A 23365-nucleotide genomic window follows, 5' to 3' on the forward strand; every position below is an offset into this window, starting at 1 on the left:
TACATTATACTGCTGTTTTTCCTTCTACCTATCTTAACTCTGTTTACCAAATTAGAAAAAAGATTTAATGTATAAAATATATCTAAGCCAGGTGCCATAGCATGTGCCTATGGTCCCAGCTACTCAGGAGGCTGAAATGGTTGGTGGGATTGCTTGAGCCCAAGAGTTCGAGTTCAGCCTGGCAACACAGCAAGATTCCTCTCTCTTAAAAGAAAAAAATCTAGTATTAAAATTCTCCTGAACATAACTTAATATGCTACCTTAGGGATATTGGAAACCTTAGCATCACACATTACGCAGCTATAATGTGTAGTTATGTAATGTAGAAGTAGAAAATTTAAGCCGAAACCTTACTAGTGCTTCTTCAATTTTAATATACATAGAATACAGGAGGATGTTGTTAAAATAAAAATTCAGGTTCAATAATCTGGGAGGGGCTTGAGTCTGTATTTCTAATAAACTCCCAAGGTGGCCAGTACTACTGTTCTACTTGTGAGTAGCAAGGATTTAGACACTTTATACTGACCTTTGCAAACCTTACTAGTTGTTTTATTGTATTAATTCTATGTCTTGTTTCTGCTACCTATTTTTGCAAGTAGTTACGTGGTAAAGAAATGGTTAGGGTTTCTCTGTGTGTACCATTTAACATTGCTGGGAAAAAGAAATTATGCCTTATGTGGTATTAATGCATAGTACTTAAAATAACTATAATCAGATTTATTTGTATACTTAGTACAGCTTAACACTTATTTCATCATTTCTGTTGTATCATTCTTAATTGAGGGAAGCAGCATTTTTTTTTTTGTTTTGAAAGATATAGCTGTCTTTAGTTGAAATAAAAATATTGTTTTATCACTTTTATTCTTTAGTAATAATATATTTTACACAGTTACAAAAATGAAGAGCAGTTCAGTGCTGTGTGCCAAGCACTATATCAAGTGTTTAACTGGCATGATTTCATTTTAATCATCATTGCATCCCTCATTTATTCACCTATCAGCTATTTGTGTACCTCCTTTGTTCCAGGAGCTGTGCATACAGTGGTGAGCCAAATAAACACAGATTCTGTTCTATAGCTTACTGCAGTAGGCGGTGCTGTACAATAATCAAACAACCATAGAACTGTGATAGTTGTAAATGAAAAGTTCTTAATTATAATATTTGCTATTTTCTCCACTCACAACCACAAAAGAGAATTCTGCTTTAATCTTTCAAGCTTTTCCCAACTAGTTTCCTCTCCGACTCCACTCCAAGGAGAATTCACTCCACTCTCTGTCTGCCGGGTTCCTGAGCTGTTGTGATGGCAAATCCAACTAATGGGTAGTGAGAGACAAAACTTTAGAAGTAACAGTGAGCAGCTTATACAAGAAAGAACAGAAGTAGATGGAAATAATTTATAAAATAAAATGCAAATTTTTAAAAAACATGAATACCTGAAGGGACACAGTTTATATTAATTTGAGGGAATAAATATCCTCAGTACTTTAAATGGAAGTCTTGTAAAACCATACTTTTATTTTATTAGATGATAGTAAGTTATTTGAATCCTTCTATGTGCCCAGTTCTGTGGAATAAAATTATTTATATCAGCAGCTACCAAAGTAGGATATAATTCTGCCCTTGCTCTTAAGACTGTTAGAGTTGTTGGTGAGAAAAAGTTGAAAGATTTAGAAAACAATGCAAGACATTTTTTTTTAAATTTAAAGTACCAACATATGTGGCCCTAACAATAATGATGCTTGCATGTGGCTCACTGGACATGCTTTTAGAGAAATGCTGTTTTTAAAAAGCTGTGTTCTCTTTTTTCTAGTAGTAGTAGCAAGTCCCCTTTTGATTATTAATTGATGGAAAATTCTTTCTGGTGTTAATCAGTTCTATATATTTGACCTTTATATTTTACGCTACATCATTGTGATTTCCAAATGTTTTGTTTTCCCTATTACTATTAGTATTTTAGTATTTTTTAGTACTGTTTTGTTTTAGTATTGTTTTGAAGATTATTTAAGAAACTTCAGTTTCTGAATATTAAAAATAGCTCTATGTTGTTTCTCTTTTAAAAGGAGGATCTGAAAAATTTTTATAAATTTTATCTTGGAAATTAGTTTATTCATTATGTTTAATTTTAGGAAATGGTGCTCTTGCAGAACATTCTGAAAATGTGCATATTTCAGGAGTGTCAACTGGTAAGTCATTTTTTGTAATGTTTAAATTTCATGCATGACTTATATGGTAAATATTGAAAGCCACCTGGTATCTTATGAAGTGATATTTGGCTATAAAAATTATTACTGCTTTTTGCAGCATGTAATAAGGAATGAAGTAACTGGAACATGGAGAAATTCTCATAAGATAAAATTGATACTTGCATGCCCATGGATTGATTATACTCTTCCAAACAGGACTGCATAATTATTTTTTCATATAAACATTGAACCAAGAGAAAAGTTAGCTCAAGTTGAATTAGTATTTTCTTTCCATACAAAGTTATATGAAATGAAACTTATTAAAATGTAATTTGAATGCTATCCCTAGGATTAGAGCCTTAGAAATTAAGCATTTTGCTTGATTTTTAGAGTAGAGTACTACTCTATGTAAAACTATCATACTTGGGTGCACAGCTTATTTGCTATTAAAAGCAACCCAACAACATGCTTGTGTATTGTATAGTGTATTTCTCAATCCATCGATTGACTTCTTTATGCCATCTTGTAATTTGGTTATTTTTTCTTACATGAAGCAAAACTGAAGATTTGCTCTTTTGTGTATAACTTTGTATTCAGAAAGTTAATAGACTTAACAATTACTCTAAGGCTGCTGTTCCCAACACCTGGGCAGTGGACCAGTACCAGTCCATGGCCTGCTAGGAACCCGGCTGCAGTTGCTCCCCATTGTTCACATCACTGCTGGAGCTCCGCCTCCCTCCCCAACCCCCATCCGTGAAAAAATTTCATTCCATGAAAGCAGACCCTGGTGCCAAAAAGGTTGAGGACCACTAATCTAAGGGTAGTATATGCACTAGTCAAACACATTAATGAGCCTGGTTTCGTGAAAATGAAAAGCATGTGCCTCCGTAGCCTGCATAATTCTTTAACAATTTGTTTTACTTTTTAAAAATATGTTTTCAAATGGTATATAATTATATACATCAAGTAAAAATAAGATTATTTTAAAGATGACCTCCTTTTTTCTTATATTTTCAGTAGCTAATGAGAATTATGATTACTTTTCCAAGTTGTAACTATGTAGTAAGATTGTTTACAGACATATTTTAATTTTCACAGCCAATTGGTTACTCTCTAATTCAGTGGTTTTCAAAATTTTTTGTCTCAGGACCCTTTTAAGCTTTTAAAAAACTGTTAAGGACTGTATTGGTCTGCTTGGGCTGCTATAACAAAATACTACTGGATAGTTTAAAGAACAGATATTAATTTTCTCACAGTTCTAGAGGCCAGAAGTCCAAGATCAAGGTATTAGCAGGGTTAGTTCCTGGTGAGACCTCTCTTCTTGGCTTGTAGATAGCTACTGTCTTGCTGTGCCTTCACATGACCTTTCTTCTATGGTGCTCAGAAAAAGAGAGGTCTCTTGTGTCTCTTCCTCTTACAAGAACATCAGTCCTGTTGGATTAGTGCCCCCCGCCCCCGTGACCTCATTTGACCTGTTACCTCCTTAAAGGCTCTATCTCTAGGGAGTTAGGGCTTCAACATAAGGGTTTTAAGGGGAGGCACAATTCAGTTCATATAAGGACTTCAAAGAATTTTTATGTGGGCTGTAGCTACCAATATTTACTGTTTTAGAAATTAAAACTGAGAAACTGTTTTAAAACATAATTGAATTTAAAATACGAGTGATGAACATATTGCATGTTTACATCAATATGTAATAGTTTCATGAAAAATAATTTTGTAAAGTCTCTAATTTGGGGGCTGAAAAGAAGATAGTTGGATTCTCATATCTATTTCTGCATTTAGTCTTTTGTAACATGTTGTTTTATTTAACATATGTGAAGACAGTCTAGCCTCACACTGATGTAGATGTGTAATTGGAAAAAAGAGGAGCATTTTAACAGTCTTTTTTAGATAACTGTGAATATTCTTCTTTGATACTATACCAGAACTCAACAAGTGGTAGTTTATTTAAGGTTAGTGGCAATGTGGAATCTGAAAACATTTCAGTGAACTTTTTGTACTCTGTTACATTAAAATCTAATTGGTCTTTCTTGCCTTTGAATAGATTTTCTTACCATGTATTATTTTATAATATACATTGGTCATTTGCAAAATATTGATTTGCTGAGTTATACAGATTAATAGAGTATGAGTAGTTATGGAAATTTGGATATGTCTAGTATTTACTTAAATTTTGAATTTTGTGTCAACTCATCAAGATTAGATGCTACTTTTATGTTTGCTTGAAATTAGACTACTAGGCTCTCGTTGAGTATTGATATTGCCCTTAAATAAATTCCTTGAAAAAAAAATCAGCGGTTTAAAAATTGTTCTGTTTAAAATGTAAAAGATGTTTTACATTGTAAAATCATTTTTCCCTACTTCTGAATTTCAGATATATATTTACAAATGTATTTTAGTTTGCTAGGGCTACCATAACAGAGTGTAACATACTGGATAACTTAAACAACATAAATTTATTTTCTTATGATTTTAGAGGCTAGAATTCTGAGATGAAGATATCAGTGGAGTTGGTTTCTTCTAAGTTCTCTCTCTTTGGCTTGTAGGTGACTATCTTCTAACTGTGTCTTCACATAGTCTTCCCTCTGTGTATATGGTTGTCCTCTTATAAGGACATCAGTCATATTCAATTAGGGCCCACCCATCTGATCCCATTTTAACTTAATTACCTCTTTAAAGACCCTTTCTCTCCAAATACAGTTACATTCTGAAATATTGGAGTTAGGATTTAATTTATACAGTGTGGTGGTGACACAATTTAGCCCATAACAAAGTGTGTGTTTTAATTAAATATATCTGTACATCAGTAAAATACTCCCATTTCAGAGATCAGTGAAACCTTACTAATGGCTTATTATTTTTCCTGAAGTCTGATCTTATAAAATCTTTCTTCCGTAGAATGAGAAGCATTATATATGAAATCTAATTATATTATTAAAAAAAATAAATGGATGCTGTCTCAAGGTGCTTTTGGGTACACAGATTCATTGCATTTTTTTATGGCCAGTGTGGAACTATAAATGTAATGTTTAATATAGTATAAGCTTTCTGAAATCCTTGCATCCCCAGTAGAAACTAGGCCCTCTCAGTGCTGGTCTAAATGAAGAACTAGCCTTTGGAAGAATTTCTAAATGTACACTTTGCTCTCTCTTAAGACCAGCAAGCAACAGAAATGGTGAGGCACTTTAGTATGCTGTTATGATACCGGTTTCTTCTGCTCTTCACTGCTCCTTTCTCCTCTGATACTCCATTTACCAGTGCTCAGTGCCCTACTCCAGTCATTGTTTGCACTTTGGAAAATATACTGACAATTTTAGAAAGAATTTTAACTTGTCTACAGTTAGTTTTATCAAGTAATTTATTATCCAAATCAGGACACTTTGAAAGTAAAAGAGTACACTATTTTTAATTATGCTGACAGCACTGACAAAACCAAGGCTATCGTGGACAAATCAGGATATGTGGTCACCCTGTCTTTAAATTAATTCAATTCATTTAGCATGTATGAACTACCTAATATGGACCTGTGCTAAGAAGGGTAGAATTAAGCAATGAGTAAAATATTCTTATCTCAAGGAACTGACCATTTAATGTCAGAAGTAAATGTGTAAAATGCACCTATAATGTGCTATTAATGTACAAAGTCCTATGGTAAGTAATGAGCATGTTAAGTTAGCATATGAATTTATAAAAAGCCTAGTTAGAATATCTCTCAAGCAGAAAATGACTTAAATTAACTTTTTTTATGTTACTAATTAGAACTAGTACCAAGTGCTTAGTTTTGTTTACTCATGAATTTGGGGGGGAACTGTTAATTTCTGATTGGTAACATATTTTTGGTTCTTGTACTTGGAATAATTTGTGTTTTTAATATTCTATTCATTTCGATCTTCCTTTTCAAATTCTTGCCTAAATATATAAGTATTACCTTTTTACTAGTTCTTATGCTACAGCTTATCAAAAAATAAGTACATATTTATTCCAAGGAACTGAAGAAAGAAAAAAGTAAGTGTATCTAGTGGTTATATAATGGTAAAGAATTATTGGATAAGATCTTCTGTTTTATGCTTTTTTCTTTAATTGAGAACTTTTCATGGTTTAGAATTTTAAATCTCCTTTCACCTATAAATTAGAAAAAGGAAAAAAGGCAGATGGCATTTTTGTAAATCTAATAGTACATAAAAATCATTATGAAATTATAGAATAGAAACTGCCAAGTAATTTAATTGTATATATGAGAGAGTAGGAAGGATATTTTAATGTTGTTTTTTTAAAAAGTCTAAATTACATGTCTCGTGGGTTTTTTTAATGTCTGAATTTTTTAAATAGCTAAATTACTGCTGATCTGCTATATGGAATAAAACATTTTAGGTCAATTTGATTTGTGACTTTTGCACATATTAAATAAATATTCTGATTTTTTTTAAATGTAGATACTTTAAACTGAATTTAACTCTATATGATATTGATTTGAACCAGGATAATTCTAGAAATAGTTTATATTCTCCCTACTCTTGATAACTTCCAAATTAAGCTTTTTGTTTTCATAAATTCTATTTATTTATTATACAAGTTATACTAAACATTTAGAAAAATTGGAAAAAAAGCAAAAAGATTATCACTCATTAAAGAAAGTCACTCTAATCTTAGTATAATTAATAGTGCATTAATTTATTTCATTTGTGCTTTTTCCATGCATACCTTAAAAATAATTGCATATGTATTTGAGTTATAACTAATTTTATCTCCTTTCTAGTTAACATTTTATACACTACATTCTATTTTCTTCATTAGTCTTTATATCCATTATTTTAATTCCTGCAAAAATTCCCATCAGGATGCTACACTATAATGTTCTTAAACAAACCAATGGGTCATTTTCAGTGGGTTTTCTCTAGTCTGGATCATGTTCAAGACACATGTTAATATACAGTTGACCCTTGAACAACGGGGTTAGGGATACCAATCCCCTACACATTCAAAAATCCATGTATAACTTTTCGCTCCTTGAAAACTTAACTACATAATAGTCTACTGTTGACTGGAAGCCTTACCAATAACAAAGACAGTCTATTAACACATATTTTGTATATTATATGTATTATATACTGTATTCACACAATAAAGTAAGGCTAAAGAAAAGAAAATGTTACTAAGAAAATCATAAGAAAGAAAAAATACATTTATAGTACTGTACTGTATTTATTGATACCATAAATTTACATTGTCTATTTATAAGATGAATTGTCTGTCTGAAATGGCAAACACCTGCAGCTGTAGACTTCAATATATAGTACATAAAGCAATTCAACTTTTTCTTGTAATATCATGCCTTTTCTTTGCTTTTTGGGCACACTTCTGACATCTCTAGCGGCATTTCATATGGGTCCTGTGGTGTTATTCAGGGTTTACAGTGTTGTACTAAATACAATGAAAAATATAGGAAAACCACATGAGATCACTTTTTACTGTGATATGCAATTTGCTGAAGAGATGAACTGCTCTCATGGAGATGATTAGTGTCACACGGTGTTTTAAGCAGATACTTGTAACACTTGAGCTCACCACAATAGTAACAGGATGTGGCTATGAAATTATTACAGTAGTACAGTATGCACCATAGTTAATTTTATGCAGTTATGATTTAATACTGCATCTTTATGTTCCTCTTGACTGCAAATAGTGGCATGTGCATTCTGTAAGTTTTGTGTGCTTAAGCTTTGATAAATTTTACCTTTTTATAACAGATTTGTATGTATTTTATGGTAGTAAATGATAAAATAGACTACTGTCTACATATGTTTTATGCATTCATGACATACCTAACCCTTTCTTAGTTTTTTCAATATTTCTAGACTATGCGATCTGTCTGCAAGTTTTTCAAATTGTTGCAGATCTCCAAAAAAATTTCCAGTATATTTATTTAAAAGAATCCATGAATAAATTGGCCTGCACAGTTCAAACCCATGTTGTTCAAGGGTCAAGTATATATCTAGCCTTTTTTATTTCTAAAAATATTTCCTTAAGTATAAATTTCTAGAAGTAGAATTACTATTTCAAAGGTTATAAATGATTTAATGACTCTAGAAACCTTTTGACACATTGCTTTCAAAAAATGGATGTGCCAGTTTACACAGCCATCTATAGTATATGAGAGCATTTATGTTCAGTATGATCATGTTTTTCTTGTTTCGCTTTTTTTCTTATGTTTCTATTAAAGTCCCAACCTTTTAGTTCCCCCAGATTGTTTTTTAAAAAAAACAAAACTGTTTTCTTCTTTTTGATTCATGGCCTGTAGAATTGTAACATTGCAAAGAATATGGGAATGAGATTGGCTTTCCTTTATAGTTAGGGAAAAACTAGCCTAAAATGTAAAGATGATTTTCTGGTTGCTAATGGGAGGAGTTTCTGGGGCTTGCTGCTTTCTCAGATAGAAGAGATTTTTTTTTACATATAAGATCAACATGTTATTCCCAATTATCAGTGATACAGCTTCTAAATATTCCTACCTTTTAACAATAGTTAAATGCTCTCTCTGAGGTTTGTTTGATCTTGAATCTACATTTGGGTTGGAATCTTTTGTCAGTAGAAGCTGAGCTGAGAAAGAGAATATTTACTTAGGAATTCTTTTCTTAATCCTTATATTAACTGAATTGGCAGAGTATATAAAACAGACTTCACATAGTTTTTATATATTGTTCTTTATGCCATTAGAATTTTATTCTATCAGAATTATCACTGTTTCTTGTGTTTGTGTATTTGCATTTTATGGTTTCTGTTCTGGTATTCAAAGGCCTAGGATACTGCTGATCCTATATGCCTTTTACAATTAATAATTTAGCTTTGGCCTTTTTAATTGGGACATATTTTCTAAATTACAGTTAATTTCCTTACAGATTGGTTAGCAACATTTTATAATGTAGAGCACTATAGTAAAATGGTTTGTGTTTTTAACAACAGCTTTAGGCTTAAATACTGTAACATGGCATTTCGAAGTTTCCCTGGAAGAACATTTAGTCTGTAAAATGTTTATTATTCTAGAATTTTTAAGATCTTCCAAACAAAAAAATCTGAAAGGAAATAAAACTTAAACTGTAGATATGATAGAAGTTTATAATATTTTTAATATAGAAGAGTTACGTGAATAAGCAGCAGGTCAAGTAGTCCCTTACACCTTTTCTGTGTGATTTTAATATTATTTTATAATTATTCAATCAAGGACCTGGACCTTTCTTGCTAAAATTACTAAAAAGAATTTCACTGGTTCTTTTGACCAGTGTTATAATAGTGTGTTTTACCTGTGTTTCGAATGAAGAAAAGAAAGCTTGCTATAAAATATAGCAATGATAATGAATCCATTAGGGTTTTTAGGATTTCTGAATGTCAAAATAGAACTTGGTGTGAACCCAGGAAACTATCTTTGATATGAAGAGAACAGGGAATACAAGACAGAGTCCATTTAAAAAAAATACATTACTATGGGATACTAGTAATTAAAGTCATTGTCTGCCTTGAGTGAGTTTATTTCTGAGACATTTAAGCTTTTGGAGCCCTCCCTTTAAGTTTTAGAAAGGAAAGTAATGGTGGTATTATTATTTTCATGTTATATACTATATGATTTAATCTTACTGATAATGTTTTATGTAAAACAGCTTTATATTATATAATTATAACCTATTTTATATACTATCAAATATTTAACAATTATGTTTTCATAATAAGATTATTATTTTTTTTTACAGGTTGAACATCCCAAATCTGAAATCTGAAAACTGAAATGCTTCAAAATCAGAAACTTTTTTAGCACTGACATGACACTCAAAGGAAATGCTCATTGGAGCATTTTAGATTTTAGATTTTTGGATTTGAGTTGCTCAACCTGTAAGTATTTATCTACAAGTATTCCAAAATCCAAAAAAATTTGAAATACTTGTTGTCCCAAGGATTTTGGATAAGGGACACTCAACCTCTAATGTAATAAACCATAAATAAATTCATCATTAGAGCAGTACATGTGAGTACCAGAACTATAAAGAGAACACATTGCATTGTTACAGAGTTTGTGATGCTTAGATGGTAGAAGTGAAGTTCATCTGGATGCACCCACTCCATTGAGTGGGCCAGACCCAGTGAAGGCATAAGAAAGCAAGTTGCATTCAAACATTTAATATTTTCTTTTCTACTATGTAACTTTGAGAAGAATTCTTCAAAGTGTGATAGCATGTTATCTGTAATTTTGCCAAGGATTGAATTTGAATTGGATGTACTGTGCAAATCTTGTGCAAACCCCAGTCACTTAGCAGGTGAGTAAACTGTACTTGGATGTCAGTTGACTAATAGCCCAATAAAAGTAAGGGGGTGATTTGATTTTAAACTGCAGTAATAGAAATACAGTATCCAGAACAAAGCAGATAATAGTTCTTTACTCCTCACTTAAATACACTCTGAGTTATGTTTATTGACAAAGGACACAATGACTGGAACACTGCTAGAAGATTCGTGAGTATGCTAAAAACTATGTCAAAGCTGATAGAGATGGCTTAGAAAAAAATCATGAGCTTCAAGGCTAATTTATTCTCTCGAGCTGATTCTGCCTTACCTCTTTTATGCTTCTAGCAGGAGTTATGGTAAGCTTCAAAAATTAATAATTTTCCCCACTCAGGAAATAGAAGTAGTAGCTTGCTTTAGCATTATAGTCTTCTGTAGTGCTTAAAATTAGAAAATGTAGGTACCATATCAGTAGTTTTTATGCCCTCTTAAGCCCTTAAAAAAAGGTATAAAAGGGTGAATCTTCCCTATTCATGTTGTCTTGCACTTTGTAAGCAAAATTCAAAATTATTCTTGCTACTTAGAAATTTCAAGGGAAAACTGTTTAGATAGTTCCATTTTGGGGTAGGTACATTCAGTTTCTTTGCTGTCCTTATCTTCATGCATACTATGCTGTGACCCTGTTTTTCTGTTTCTCCCTCTCTCTATCCATATTCTGACTTTGTGTTTTATTTTACTGCCTTTATTTACTAGAACCCTTGATTATTTTTTGTTTGTTGTGAATATGACCTTCAAGAAACCAAAGAGTTACCTTCCTTGATTAGAGCTAATAGCCAAGTAAAATATTTTGGTCCTTAAAGAATGTTACTTAGAATAAATGCTACATTCATTCTTTAAGTATCTGTACTAATGCAGAAGAATATTTATGCAAATTATGAACAGCTGGATGTGGGAGTTCCTACTTGCCATAGGATCATGTGATTTCTGGTAATAGATCTAAGAGTAACAAGACAGTCTTAAGTGGGAGTGATTGATTAATGTTATTTTTTTTTTCTGCTTGTACTGATTCTTGACTTTTAAATTATAATTAAAAACTTTCCCATCTTAGACTAGTAAATATTGCCACAGGTTGAGCATCCTTAATCCAAAATTCTGAAATTTGAAATGTTCTAGAATCTGAAACTTTTTGAGCACTGATATGATGCTCAAAGGAAATGTTCATTTTAGCATTTTAGATTTTGAATTAGGCATGCTCAACTAGTATGAATATGCAAATATTCCAAAAAAAAAAAATTCCAAAATCTGAAGTAATTCTGGTCCAAAGCATTTTGGATATAGGATACTTAACCTATATTATAGTGCTAATAATTATTTCCATACAGGGAGAATTTCAGTTTTCTTCTTTTTTTAAAAAAAGAATGAAATTTGGAGTAATTTTAAGGAAATACTTACTACTCATGTCCAGTCTCTGTCTCCTTACAACTTTGTCCATCCTCAGGATGTTGTCTTCTAACATTTCCATTATGACAGCTCAGCTCAGATAGCAAGTGGTCAGAAAAGCCATTCAAGGAGTCTGGACAACAAAGGGTCAAAGAATAAAGACATTAGGTGTGAGCAACAAACCCAGTCAAGTTAGAAGATGAGGACTTTTGGACCTGAGAACTGAAGCTATTTCTTCCTGCCCAAGGGTTTCTGAAGTTTGCTGTTCAGGTGGCGGGGCTTAGTTATGTCATACATGACAGTCTGACAAAGGGCTGCTCTAGTACTTTAACTTCATTCATCTTGCAGATTGTGAAATGTAGTTGATCACTTGCCCTGTGTTCCCAGTCGCCCATGGACTCTGTACTCAACATGCATCCCTTCCAAACTGATTGTCCATCTAATATTAACAGTCTTAAGAGTACTACCATCTTTCATTCATCACCTGGTCATCTCAGCTTTTCCCCTTCTCTGTCCATTCCTCTTTCCTTTGAAATGTCTCCCTCAGCGTCCACTTTATGCCTTTATTGCTACTATTCTCCTTGCCCTAAGTGTCTTACCTATGATCAACTATATGTACATTCTCTTTACCATTAAAAGTAGGTTCTAGAATACTATTTATAAAATCTTTTAATTCCAAAGAGTCTAAGAAGCAGTTTAGTCCTGCCTGTTTAGTCTATAGATAATTATAGCATATGGGAATCAGTCTTTAGAAGCTTTAAAACTTAAGTATACTTTTCTTCTCTGTGTTATTATAGATTCTGTACCGTTTCTCTCCATGGTAATATAGGACCAATAATTTGTTTCTTTTCAAAATAGACCACTTTGTCTTCATTGAAAGGTTATTGAAGCAGCTCCTTTCTATCACCCTAGTAATTATTCTGGGTGTCATAGGGAGCTCCTTAGTGGACAGAAGTTTTCCTTAAGTGGTTAGGAGTGCGGCTTCTGAAGCCTGTTGCCTGTGTTCATTTCCACCTGTTAACACTTCCTAGTTTTTTGTGACCTTAGGAAAATTACTTAATTTCTCTGTGCCTACATTTTTTCCTTTATCTGTTAAATAGAGATAATAATAGTAAGTATTAAATGAGAAAAGACAAAAGAAAGAAAAGTACCTGACAGTAAGAAAGAGCTCAATAAATGTTAGCTAATTTTATAATATTATCATCAACCAGGGATCTGCAGATTTGACTGCACAGCTCACTGTGATGATATTCACAGGCCTTGGACTTATGAACCATAAACTTGTGACTGGCAGCAGAAATCTCATCCTTAGCACTGTGCTCTGTACTTAGTCTTTAAGTTTTCAAATTGCTACTGTTTTCCTAAATTAGCAGTGAGCCAGTAAGTGTTTGATTTTCATGTTAATCATATAACTGCATATCATAATTCTTCCATGTTTGGTGCCTCTCATTGTTTGCTTGGGCACAATATTTTCCATGTATTGCATGATTCACTTGTTCACCTTCAGAATCATTCTTACTCTTAGCCCATGTGGTCATTCAACAGACACCATTTGCTAATTAATTTTTTATTTTGGAGCTGGTGTTTTGTTTTTGAATATGTTTATTTTCATTGGAATCAAACCCTTCTTACTAGTTTTCAATGCTTGGAATTGCTTTTGTGCTCATCAACCATATTGAAATTAATAATATTTATAAGACACTCTATATAGTACTCTGAAAAATGAGATGGCCAAATGTGATGACCACTGTTACCTATAAATGTATCCTTTGCTCATGAACAGGATGAGTATGATTTTGCTGCATAGTGAAACTTTCATAAAATAAAATTTTACAAAAAGAGGAGCTTCTGTGTTTGCTTTTTAGTTCATCTCTACCTCACCCATTTCTCTTCGCACAATAATCTTTACAAAATATTTGGATCACATTATTTCCTTTTGTAGTAAGTCAACCTTGGCTTGACTAGTGTCTTTGCAATTGAGTCATTAAATTCTTCTGACTAGTTTGGAAGGTGCTTTTAATGCTGGCTCTATCTACTTCTGTTCTCGGAAAGAAATCTTTTGTTTATGGCAGTATAACCCTCCCTGTTCTATACTTGTATAATGCAGTTTTTTTCTGGGCCTTTGTTTCTGTTTAATAATATAACATATTTAACTTTACATGTTATACTTTGCTTAGAATTACTTTAGATACATAATATATCATTTAGTAATATATTGTCATATTAACTGTTATTATGTTTCGGGGATTCAGTTAATAAGCATACATCATTGTTACAAAACTATAATTTCTTTGAGAGCATGAATTCTCTCTACTTTTGTGCCCTTCATATGTGTCTTATGAAGTTTAGGTGATCAGTGAACATAGCAGATTTTTACTTGTATTTCAGTTTTGTGATTTATTAAAATTAAAGACACAAAGATTTTATGTCACTTTTAGTATCAACTTCATTAAATGTCAACCCTTGTCAGTTTTGAAAAGAAATTCAGTCTATCTGTGGAACAAGAAATTGTACTTTTCTTTTTCTTTTACATTCAGCTCTAATTATAAATTTCTTTGCCTACTTCTTTTTTCCAGGCTTTAGAAACCATGAAATCTCAGATTGCAGGGCAGTTTATTTGACATTATTTTGAAGCGATCCTCTCCTGTCCCATGTGATAGAGGTGGTTTGAACACTTCAACTTTTTAAATGATTGCTTTAAAGATAATAAGTATGATGCATTAATCTAGTTTTAAAACCACAGTTCTATGCTTTTTTGTGAAATTATTGGCGTAGTATCAGGATTAACATGAAGTCTTGAATGTTTCTCAATAAATTAATTTTGATTGTTTTTTAAACTATACAATGAGATCTTTGTATTTTAAACCAGGAAACTAATATCAAAATGTTATTAAGAATTCCATTAGAGAATCTCTGCCTATCCATTCTTTAATTAATTCTCACTTTCTTAATTGACAGCATACATGATAAATAACAAACAATATGTATTTAGTTAGCCCTTTACTGTACCTTAACCACTAGCATTGCAATAATGCCATTGTCTTTTATTTTTCATTTCATATCTCCTGTATACTAGGTCTACTATAAATTAAACAGACTTTTGGGGGCTAGTTAGATAACCTAACCACTGTGTATTTTTACAAAAAAGATACTACCCAAGTTTAAAAATTGCTATCTTTTGAATGAACATTTAGAACCCCTTTAATTTGGGGATTTCTATGTCTTGAATTATGGGAAATTTTAAGTTGAGGTGAGTATTATCATCATCCAAAATACTTGGACATTTGTTTATATCTAAAGATACTGACCAAAGTGAATTAGATAGGTGACTTTTGTAAATGTTTGTGTTCCAAGAACAAAATATTAATACTGGCAATTAAGAGATGTATTAAGGAAGCAAAATGAACAGAGACTAACATATAGTCATTTCTGCCATAGCACCATATATGTGTTCCTGAAAAACCTCACATTTTGTAAAATCACACACTGAAATAACAAGTTATAAGAAAAGTAGCCAGGCTCAGTGACTTACTCCTGTAATCCCAGCTACTGAGGAAGCTAAGGTGAGAGGATCATTTGAGTTCAAGGAGTTCAAGGCTGCAGTTAGCTATGATTGTGCCACTGTACTGTGGCCTGGGTGAAAAAGCAAGGCCCCAGGTATTTAAAAAAAAAATTGTTGAAATGTTGTCACAGATCACTTACAACTATGTAACTTTGTAGGTATAACTCTAACAAATAAGGTATCAGTCTGAATACAGCGAAGTCACATATCTGTGAACATTTGCAGTTAGAATTAGTCTGTATTCTGCAGTTATATCCTTAGGTTCCTTCTTCCCCCTTAAGGACATTTGCCTCTAATGGAGACCAATTTAATGAAAACTAAAAATATACTTCAGACATATCCTTCATCAGTTAAGGTATATTTTGTTTTGTTTTCATAGTGGTGTGATGTTTTCACATCTCCATTTGCAGCTTCTCAAGGTAGCTTATTATGAAAGAAAGCCAAGTAGTTCTTTAAGCCAGAAAAGTAACCATTTTTTTTATAGTAAAGGAAGGTGCTTCTTTATAGGGTTTTAATATTTTTTCTTAAACTGTGAAAACTTCTACCTCTGGTTATTTCAGATCATCAGCATGCTGGGAATAAAATCTTAAACAATTTTGTGTTATACTGACAAGATTCCTTTATTTGCCAATTACATACAAACCAATTCTTATTTAAGAATTAACCAGACCATAGCTAAAATGATTATATATAAGCAATAGAAAAGGCATGATTTGAATAAATGTAGGTAAAAGAAGGTCAGGTTTGATGTATCATAAATTGGGAGTATAGTCAAAATCTAGAAAGATGAGATTCAAGCCAGCAAAACCATATAAACATTTTGGTTTAAAACAAAAGAGATTCATTCCTAAAGTAAGGTTTTGTAAATATCTATGCCAGCCCCATCTTTACTTTGGCTTTTACTCATGTCAGATAACCAGTTAACTGTGACATAATTTCTCATTCTTTCCAGAGCATAATGGTTCCTAGCACTTCATAAACAAACACGGCCCTCTTTCCCACTTGGCCTGAACGCAGCTTTAGTAGCCATCTCAGTACAGCATCCCAGGCATTACTACCGACCATTCTGATTTGGCATATCATGTGGTGTTATTTATTAACATTTTACTATAACCAAGCAATGTACTTTATCCTTTACCAAAATAATTGTATTTAATCTTGCAACACACTGTGTAGCTAGGTGATTTTAATCCCCATTTACAAGGGAAGAAATGGAGGCTTAAATTTTATCAACTTGATTGCTATAATAAGCCACCTCAGATCTTTTTAAAAGGTATAATGTAAAATGAATAACAAAGAAGAAATGAAATTACATTTTCATTTGATAGTAGTTGCAGGAGTTAGGACTGGGAAGTTGTTTATAAAGCATTGAGAAAATAGAGGACTCAGAGGAGGCCAATTGGAAGATTGGGGCAGATGTGTAGGAGTTAAAACAGGCTTTGGTTCCCTAAGAGGTGGTGAAGACAGGCTCAATTTCTGACTTTGAAATTTCCAGTTTTAATTGCTGTGAGGCCTGGCTTTACTTTGTTTCCTGTCCTTGAAAATCCTTGCAATTGCCTGTGGTATTCTTAAACTAAATTTCCTTTTTACTGAAGTGCTTACTCCATCAGCCAAATGATGCCTAAGACAATGTAGAATCAGAATATAGGATAAAGAGAAGGATTTAGGAAATACACAGTTCTGATCATGTTGAATTTGAGGTTAGAATGTGTGGCAGGCATTTGAATATACAAACCTCTGGGTTAGGGATTTTAAACTCATGACCCATAGATCATAGTTGAAATTGTAGGAGTAGCTGAGATCTTCCATTGAGAGTGCAAAGAGCAAAGGGTTTAGGGATGAGCTGCAAATGACCAGTAAATCCGGGGCTGGCTAAGGAATTTCAGGAACTAGTAACAGAGAACCAACACAGAACAGTCAGAGTTAGGAGGAGAACCACAAGAGGTGATGTCTGCAAAGTCAAGGTAGTACATTATCAAGAATAAAAGAAAATCGGTGTCAAGTTCTCCAGAAAGATCAAGTACTTTGGAAACTGAGGGTTCATTGGATTTGGCAGTGATGTCAGTGATGGCCTTTGCCTGCTAGCAGGGTTTCCAAGTGGGGGGGGGGGGTGAGGTAAGAATTGGAAGTCTGATTTCAGTAGGTCAAAGAGATAATGCAAGGTAAGAAAATAAAAAATTTGGCCGGGCGCGGTGGCTCACGCCTGTAATCCTTGCTCTCTGGGAGGCCGAGGTGGGCGGATTGCTCAAGATCAGGAGTTCGAAACCAGCCTGAGCAAGAGCGAGACCCCGTCTCTACTATAAACAGAAAGAAATTAATTGGCCAACTAATATATATAGAAAAAATTAGCCGGGCATGGTGGTGCATGCCTGTAGTCCCAGCTACTCGGGAGGCTGAGGCAGCAGAATCGCTTGAGCCCAGGAGTTTGAGGTTGCTGTGAGCTAGGCTGACGCCACGGCACTCACTCTAGCCTGGGCAACAAAGTGAGACTCTGTCTCAAAAAAAAAAAAAAGAAAATAAAAAATTTATCCGTGCATCCTGATGAGCTGTCAGAAATATATTAGAAATACATCATGATGATGAGAAGAGATGTGTGATTGAGGGCTGAAGTAGACCTTAGAGATATTAAAATAGCAGTGCCTTCTTTTAACACAATAGGAAACTATGGTATCTGAAATACTTTGTTAAAAAGAAAGAAAAAAAAAATAAAAAAATAAAAAAAAATAGGAAACTAATACCCAAAAAGGTTTAGTAGTTTACACTATGGCAAAGCCAGTAAGAGGCAGATAGAACAGACAGTACCTTGGTCTTCTGATTCCAAATCTTCCAGTATATATGGGCAAACTCTTAACTGGAAAGGGAGGGAAAAATTGTTTTAATAGTTGCTTTTGGCACTTGCAATTTATTCTTTCTTAGATATAGAGGGCAGTAAGTTATGGTTATGTTAGGGTATATTTATCTACATACCAAATGTACTGTACCTGCAGAAATGTGTTGATAAAAAGCCACTGGCTAAATCTGAAACAAAATTCTAAATTCAGTCATTTGCAAATGTTCAAGACTAAATCAATATATATATTTATAACCAATTCAGGGAGAAACCTTATCCTATGGTTTTGTTTTTGATTAGGGAGGATCATTAATATTTTAAAATAATATTATAAAAGTATGTATTGAATTAGGAAAGTACTGAATTTTAAAGTAACTGTTCTTATTTATAGGGGCATATGTCATATCCTTTGGCCGTTGTGTAAAAATAAAATATTAACAAAATGTATTTTTTTAAGTATCATACTAGCATCTTACTTTAACTTTAGTTTTTGGTATAAGAGCACCACCTATGGGTTTCTCATGTATTTGGATTTTTTTTCTTAACACCTGATAAAACAAAAACATAATAAAATTCTTTCTAGTTTTTGTCTATAATTAATCTATCCATTTATTTAAAAGTTAGCAATTTTCTGCCTTGTTATAAATTACTCCCACCTAGTTTTTGGCTGTGTCTCACTGCTATTAAATCAGCTGTTTTTGAATACTTATATGCTAATACAGTGTTATAATTCTGAGTTAAATATAACTTAACTCAAAATTGTATTATTTAATGTAGATGAATCTTTTAATGAAAATGAACAATGTTCTATATTCTGGGGAAGGGGTAATGAGTATTTTTGCCTGTTTATTTGTATGTTTATTTATTTCTTCCTGAACTTAAGTATTCCTTTAGCATATTACTCCAGAATACTTTAGTTAAGAGATAATGAAAAAGATCATCTTATAAATGACTTACGGTATTTTTTCATTAAATTACTGTAATGATAACTCAGAATGAAGTAGAAGCAAAACTTTGCCACTTTATTATTAATAAGCTCTTAAAATAAAATTACATTTGGATAATTTTAGTTTTTTAAAAAAACATTGTTCATCAGAATTAAAATTTTTTTTAAGGGAAATTTACTCCTAATGAAACTGACGGGAATGACAACAGCAAAAAATAATTTGAAAGCTTTGACTATGCCTGGGCAATGAGGTGTATGCTAAGTTCTTGGTGTATCTGTGTGTTCTGTGCCACGAATATCTATGTTCTGAAAAGTGATTCAAAACAAGATCTCTTTGGTAAGGTATCCTAATTCAGGGTAGATCCATTTTAAGCATGAATATTTTTCTGCAGTAGAATAAATATACTTTTAAATCCTGGAATGCATATTTTCTTCAGGAAATGTGGTGTTCTACAGAAAGAAGGATTGACTTTAAGCAATATAGTTTGTTTTATTTTGATCATTATGGATAAAGTCTTTAAATTACATGGTAGACTTTCTATTAATAGCATTCTTAACCTAAATTGAACAGACTATATTATACTCACACACACACACACAAAAATGTTGCTGGGAGCAGTAGTGCACTTCTAGTTCTAGCTATTTAGGAAGCCGAGTCAGGAAGATCACTTGAGCCAGGAATTCAAGGCTGTATTGCACTGTGGTCACACCTGTGAATAGAAAATAGCCACTACAGTCCAGCCTGGACAATGTAGCAAGACTCCATTTCTTTAAAAAAAAAAAAAAAAAAAAGATAATGTTTCCACATTACGGTTGTAATAGGGATATTTGGCTATTATTAGGTTACCTGATATTTAAACTATAGCTGAACTCAAAAAGCATGGGTGTTCATGCCATATGTTGTACCAGACACTTTGCTTACACTGATTTGTTTATTCACTCAATAACTCTTTTAAATAGGTATGAATATTAATAATTTATTAATTATTATTTTATAATACAACAGTTTTACTTTTTGGAAGACAGGCAATAATATACATATTCTGAGCTCATGGTTTTTGAGTTCAGCATGTAGATTTTATTATTTTTCTGAAAATTGCCTTACGACTTCCAATAAGTGTCTTACATACCCCTGGCAGCTACTCTCCTCACTTCTAATTTGCTGCTTCTGATCTGTTACTTTAAAAATCAAGTAATCTAATTTGTTGAAATTGTGTTAAATAATAGGTTCTAGGATTTTAAATTCTACTGAAGGCTTAAACATTCATTGCATGTTTAATTGGGGGAGAATAAATTGTCAGATTATCAGCTGAATTTTGGATAATGCTAACTATATTAAAATGAGAATTCAAAATACAAGAATAATAATCCAGGGAAGTGTTGGTATTAGTTTCAATTTATTCCATATGCATGAAGCTTTTCTTCTGTGATATTCAGATATCTAATCACATAATGATATTTTAATCACTGACTATTTCAAGACTTTATTTTTAAATAATTTAGGAATCATTCATGACCCTGTAATAAAGTTTGGAAGTATTAATGGAATAAATTGAAGAACCACTTTGCAGTACTTCTGAATGTTTTGCTGTCTTTATTGAATCATCCACTAACTTCTTAACAAAAATTACAATGCAGCATTATATCCTTAAGTTTATTTAAAGTAGCCTAAAAGCAACATGATACTCCTAAGGATTTAAACAAAGTGGTTGAGAAATATTGGAAAAGTAGTTTAAGAAATTTAAAAGATGTGTTTTGAAAAAGGATGGATGGGTGGATCAATCTCCATGGCTAAAACCATAGTCCTGACTCTTGAACCATTATTCAGTGATTCAATATGAAAATGTCCTTGCCTGCCCAAAATGTGTACAGTAGTCCCCCCTTATCCATGGGGAGAGGAATGGGATACAATCCAAGACTCCTAGTGGATGCCTACAACTACAGATAGTACCACCCCTGATGGCTGTCAAATCCAATGCCTTTTCCATCTTAATTAAGCACTTATCGTGTACTGTGGCCATAACTTTTGCAATTTGAGATGTGACAGCAAAACTAGCATGCATTTATTTTTTTTCCTTCACAATTTCATGGGTAGAAGATTCATCCTTACTGTGGATTTTAACAACCTCAGCATATGATTTTTTTTTTCTTTCATTATTAAGTGGAGAACTTTTATCTAAAGGAAATACTTTCTGGCTCCTGTTTCAATTGTCAGTATCACTACTCTTGCTCTTTGAGGTCATTATACAGTAAAATAAGGGTTATTTGAACACAGCACTTCAATACCAGGACAGTTGATCTGATAACCAAGATGGCTACCAAATGACTGATGCATGGGTAGCATATACAGTATGGAAGCGCTGCTATGCAAAGGGTGATTCATGTCCTGGATGGGGACAGAGTAGGATGGAGCAGGATGGTGAGAGATTTCATCAGATTTCAGAATAGAGCACAATTTTAAGCTTTATGAATTGTTTTTTTCTGGAATTTACCATTTAATATTTTTGAACCACTGTTGACCTCAAGTAACTGAAACTGTAGAAAGTAAAACCTAAGATAAGGGGTGCTACTATACTTAATTAGGATAAGGTACTTTGTCTGAAAGGGAGGAAATTGAAATATCTCATTAGAATCATAGCTTTTTAAGGTTGATACTACCATATTTTATTGTCTGTTACTTGATGTCTGAAATTTTGGTTTGTTTTTTTTTTAACACTGATTTACCTAGTAGTAATGTGTTTTAAAATATAATAATTAGCTAAGATTGCTTTGGCTATCTGTCTTCCAGCTTGTGGAGAGACTCCAGAACAAATTCGAGCACCAAGTGGTATAATCACGAGCCCAGGCTGGCCTTCTGAATATCCTGCCAAAATCAACTGTAGCTGGCTCATAAGGGCAAACCCAGGGGAAATCATTACTATAAGGTAATTCTTATGCCTTTCTATATTATTATATAATATTTTAGTATAAAATATAAATTCAGTTTTCCAGTAATATTACTTAACATGCAGTAATATAAAAAGGAGAGTTTTTCAGAAGATATAATAAATGATAGCTATCAATATCATCTGAAGAATAAGAATAATGGACCATCTGCCATGTGTTTTGAGCATTTTCTAACATATTTGCAATAAGCCATCTCTATTTTTCTCAGCTACTTTTTAACAAAAGGTACACATTTGGAAAATAGCTTATAAGGATCAAGAGTAATCTTGGGCAGTGGGACAAATAAACTCACTAATCCACTTAGAGACCTAGCCCATATCCTTGGTCTCATTAATAGAGCCTTCTACCTAAATGAGTTAAAACATGATTGTAGGTGCATATCTGTGTATATTTATGCACGTATGTATAAAACTTGAAACAAGCTGATTATGAATAAATTCTATATCTAGAAAAATCTTTTTGTAATAACTTGGAAACAAAAGAACATTTATTAGGAATACAAATTGAAAGGCATTCCTAGGAGAAATTACTATAAGGTTAAGATTCTAAGAATAAATGTGATATAAATAAGGGAGGTTAAGATTAAATTTAAAAACATTAGTGACTTACTTGTAGAGAAAAACAATGTAGGAATAAGATGTTGAAGAGAAAGTAGTAGAACTAGATATTGCTTGCTTAGGAAAATTATATCAAGGCCATTAGAAAAAAATATTTACTAATAGGGGAAAAAATAGTGTGCCTGAACAAGGAACTGCAGCTTATAGTGAAAGAAATAAGAATTCCATTCCCATCACAGAGACAGTGTAGCCACGAAAGAACCTTCCACATCCTTTCATGTGTAACATTTTATGGGTAGGAATCATGCAGTTTCAGATTTGGAAGGGACTTTGGAGATATAAATTCAAATTCCTTCGTTTTACATTTTTTAAAATAAGGCTCGTAAATGTAGCCTACTTTCTCATCTTTCTCTGTATTCTTTTTTAGTACTTATTGCTTAATAAAGAAACCAGTCTTGGGAAACATAACTGTCGTCTGTCCCCCTTTTTTCTGCAAAGGCCATAGACACAGGCCATATAGTTTGTTTTCTTTTTAGTCCCCTCTGCCCTAGGCTATACCTCCTGGAACCCAGGAGCTTGGCACATCTGGAAGCTGTTGTTCTCCATGAAAAGTTTGATTCTCCTGATTGA

General features: G+C 32.7%; 1 protein-coding gene and 1 long non-coding RNA gene across 3 annotated transcripts in view; one reads left to right on the plus strand and one right to left on the minus strand.

Annotated features, from left to right (window-relative positions):
• LRP12 (LDL receptor related protein 12) overlaps positions 1-23365 on the plus strand; it is a 72050-nt gene that overhangs the window by 34026 nt on the left and 14659 nt on the right. The window contains exons 2-3 of one of the 2 annotated variants that reach the window (XM_012784255.2): positions 2127-2183; positions 22021-22156. In XM_012784255.2, coding sequence (XP_012639709.2) covers positions 2127-2183; positions 22021-22156 — 193 coding nt within the window. The remainder of the gene's footprint in view (positions 1-2126; positions 2184-22020; positions 22157-23365) is intronic. The other variant, XM_012784258.2, reaches the window with a different exon arrangement.
• Positions 1128-18474, minus strand: LOC105882139 (uncharacterized). Its single transcript, XR_001159092.3, has 4 exons — positions 18438-18474; positions 18259-18307; positions 11907-12027; positions 1128-1313 (listed from the first exon to the last, which is right to left on the minus strand). It is a non-coding gene; the product is annotated as an uncharacterized LOC105882139 (long non-coding RNA).

This window comes from Microcebus murinus, chromosome 7, assembly GCF_040939455.1.
Source record: "Microcebus murinus isolate Inina chromosome 7, M.murinus_Inina_mat1.0, whole genome shotgun sequence".
Lineage (NCBI taxonomy): Eukaryota > Metazoa > Chordata > Mammalia > Primates > Cheirogaleidae > Microcebus > Microcebus murinus.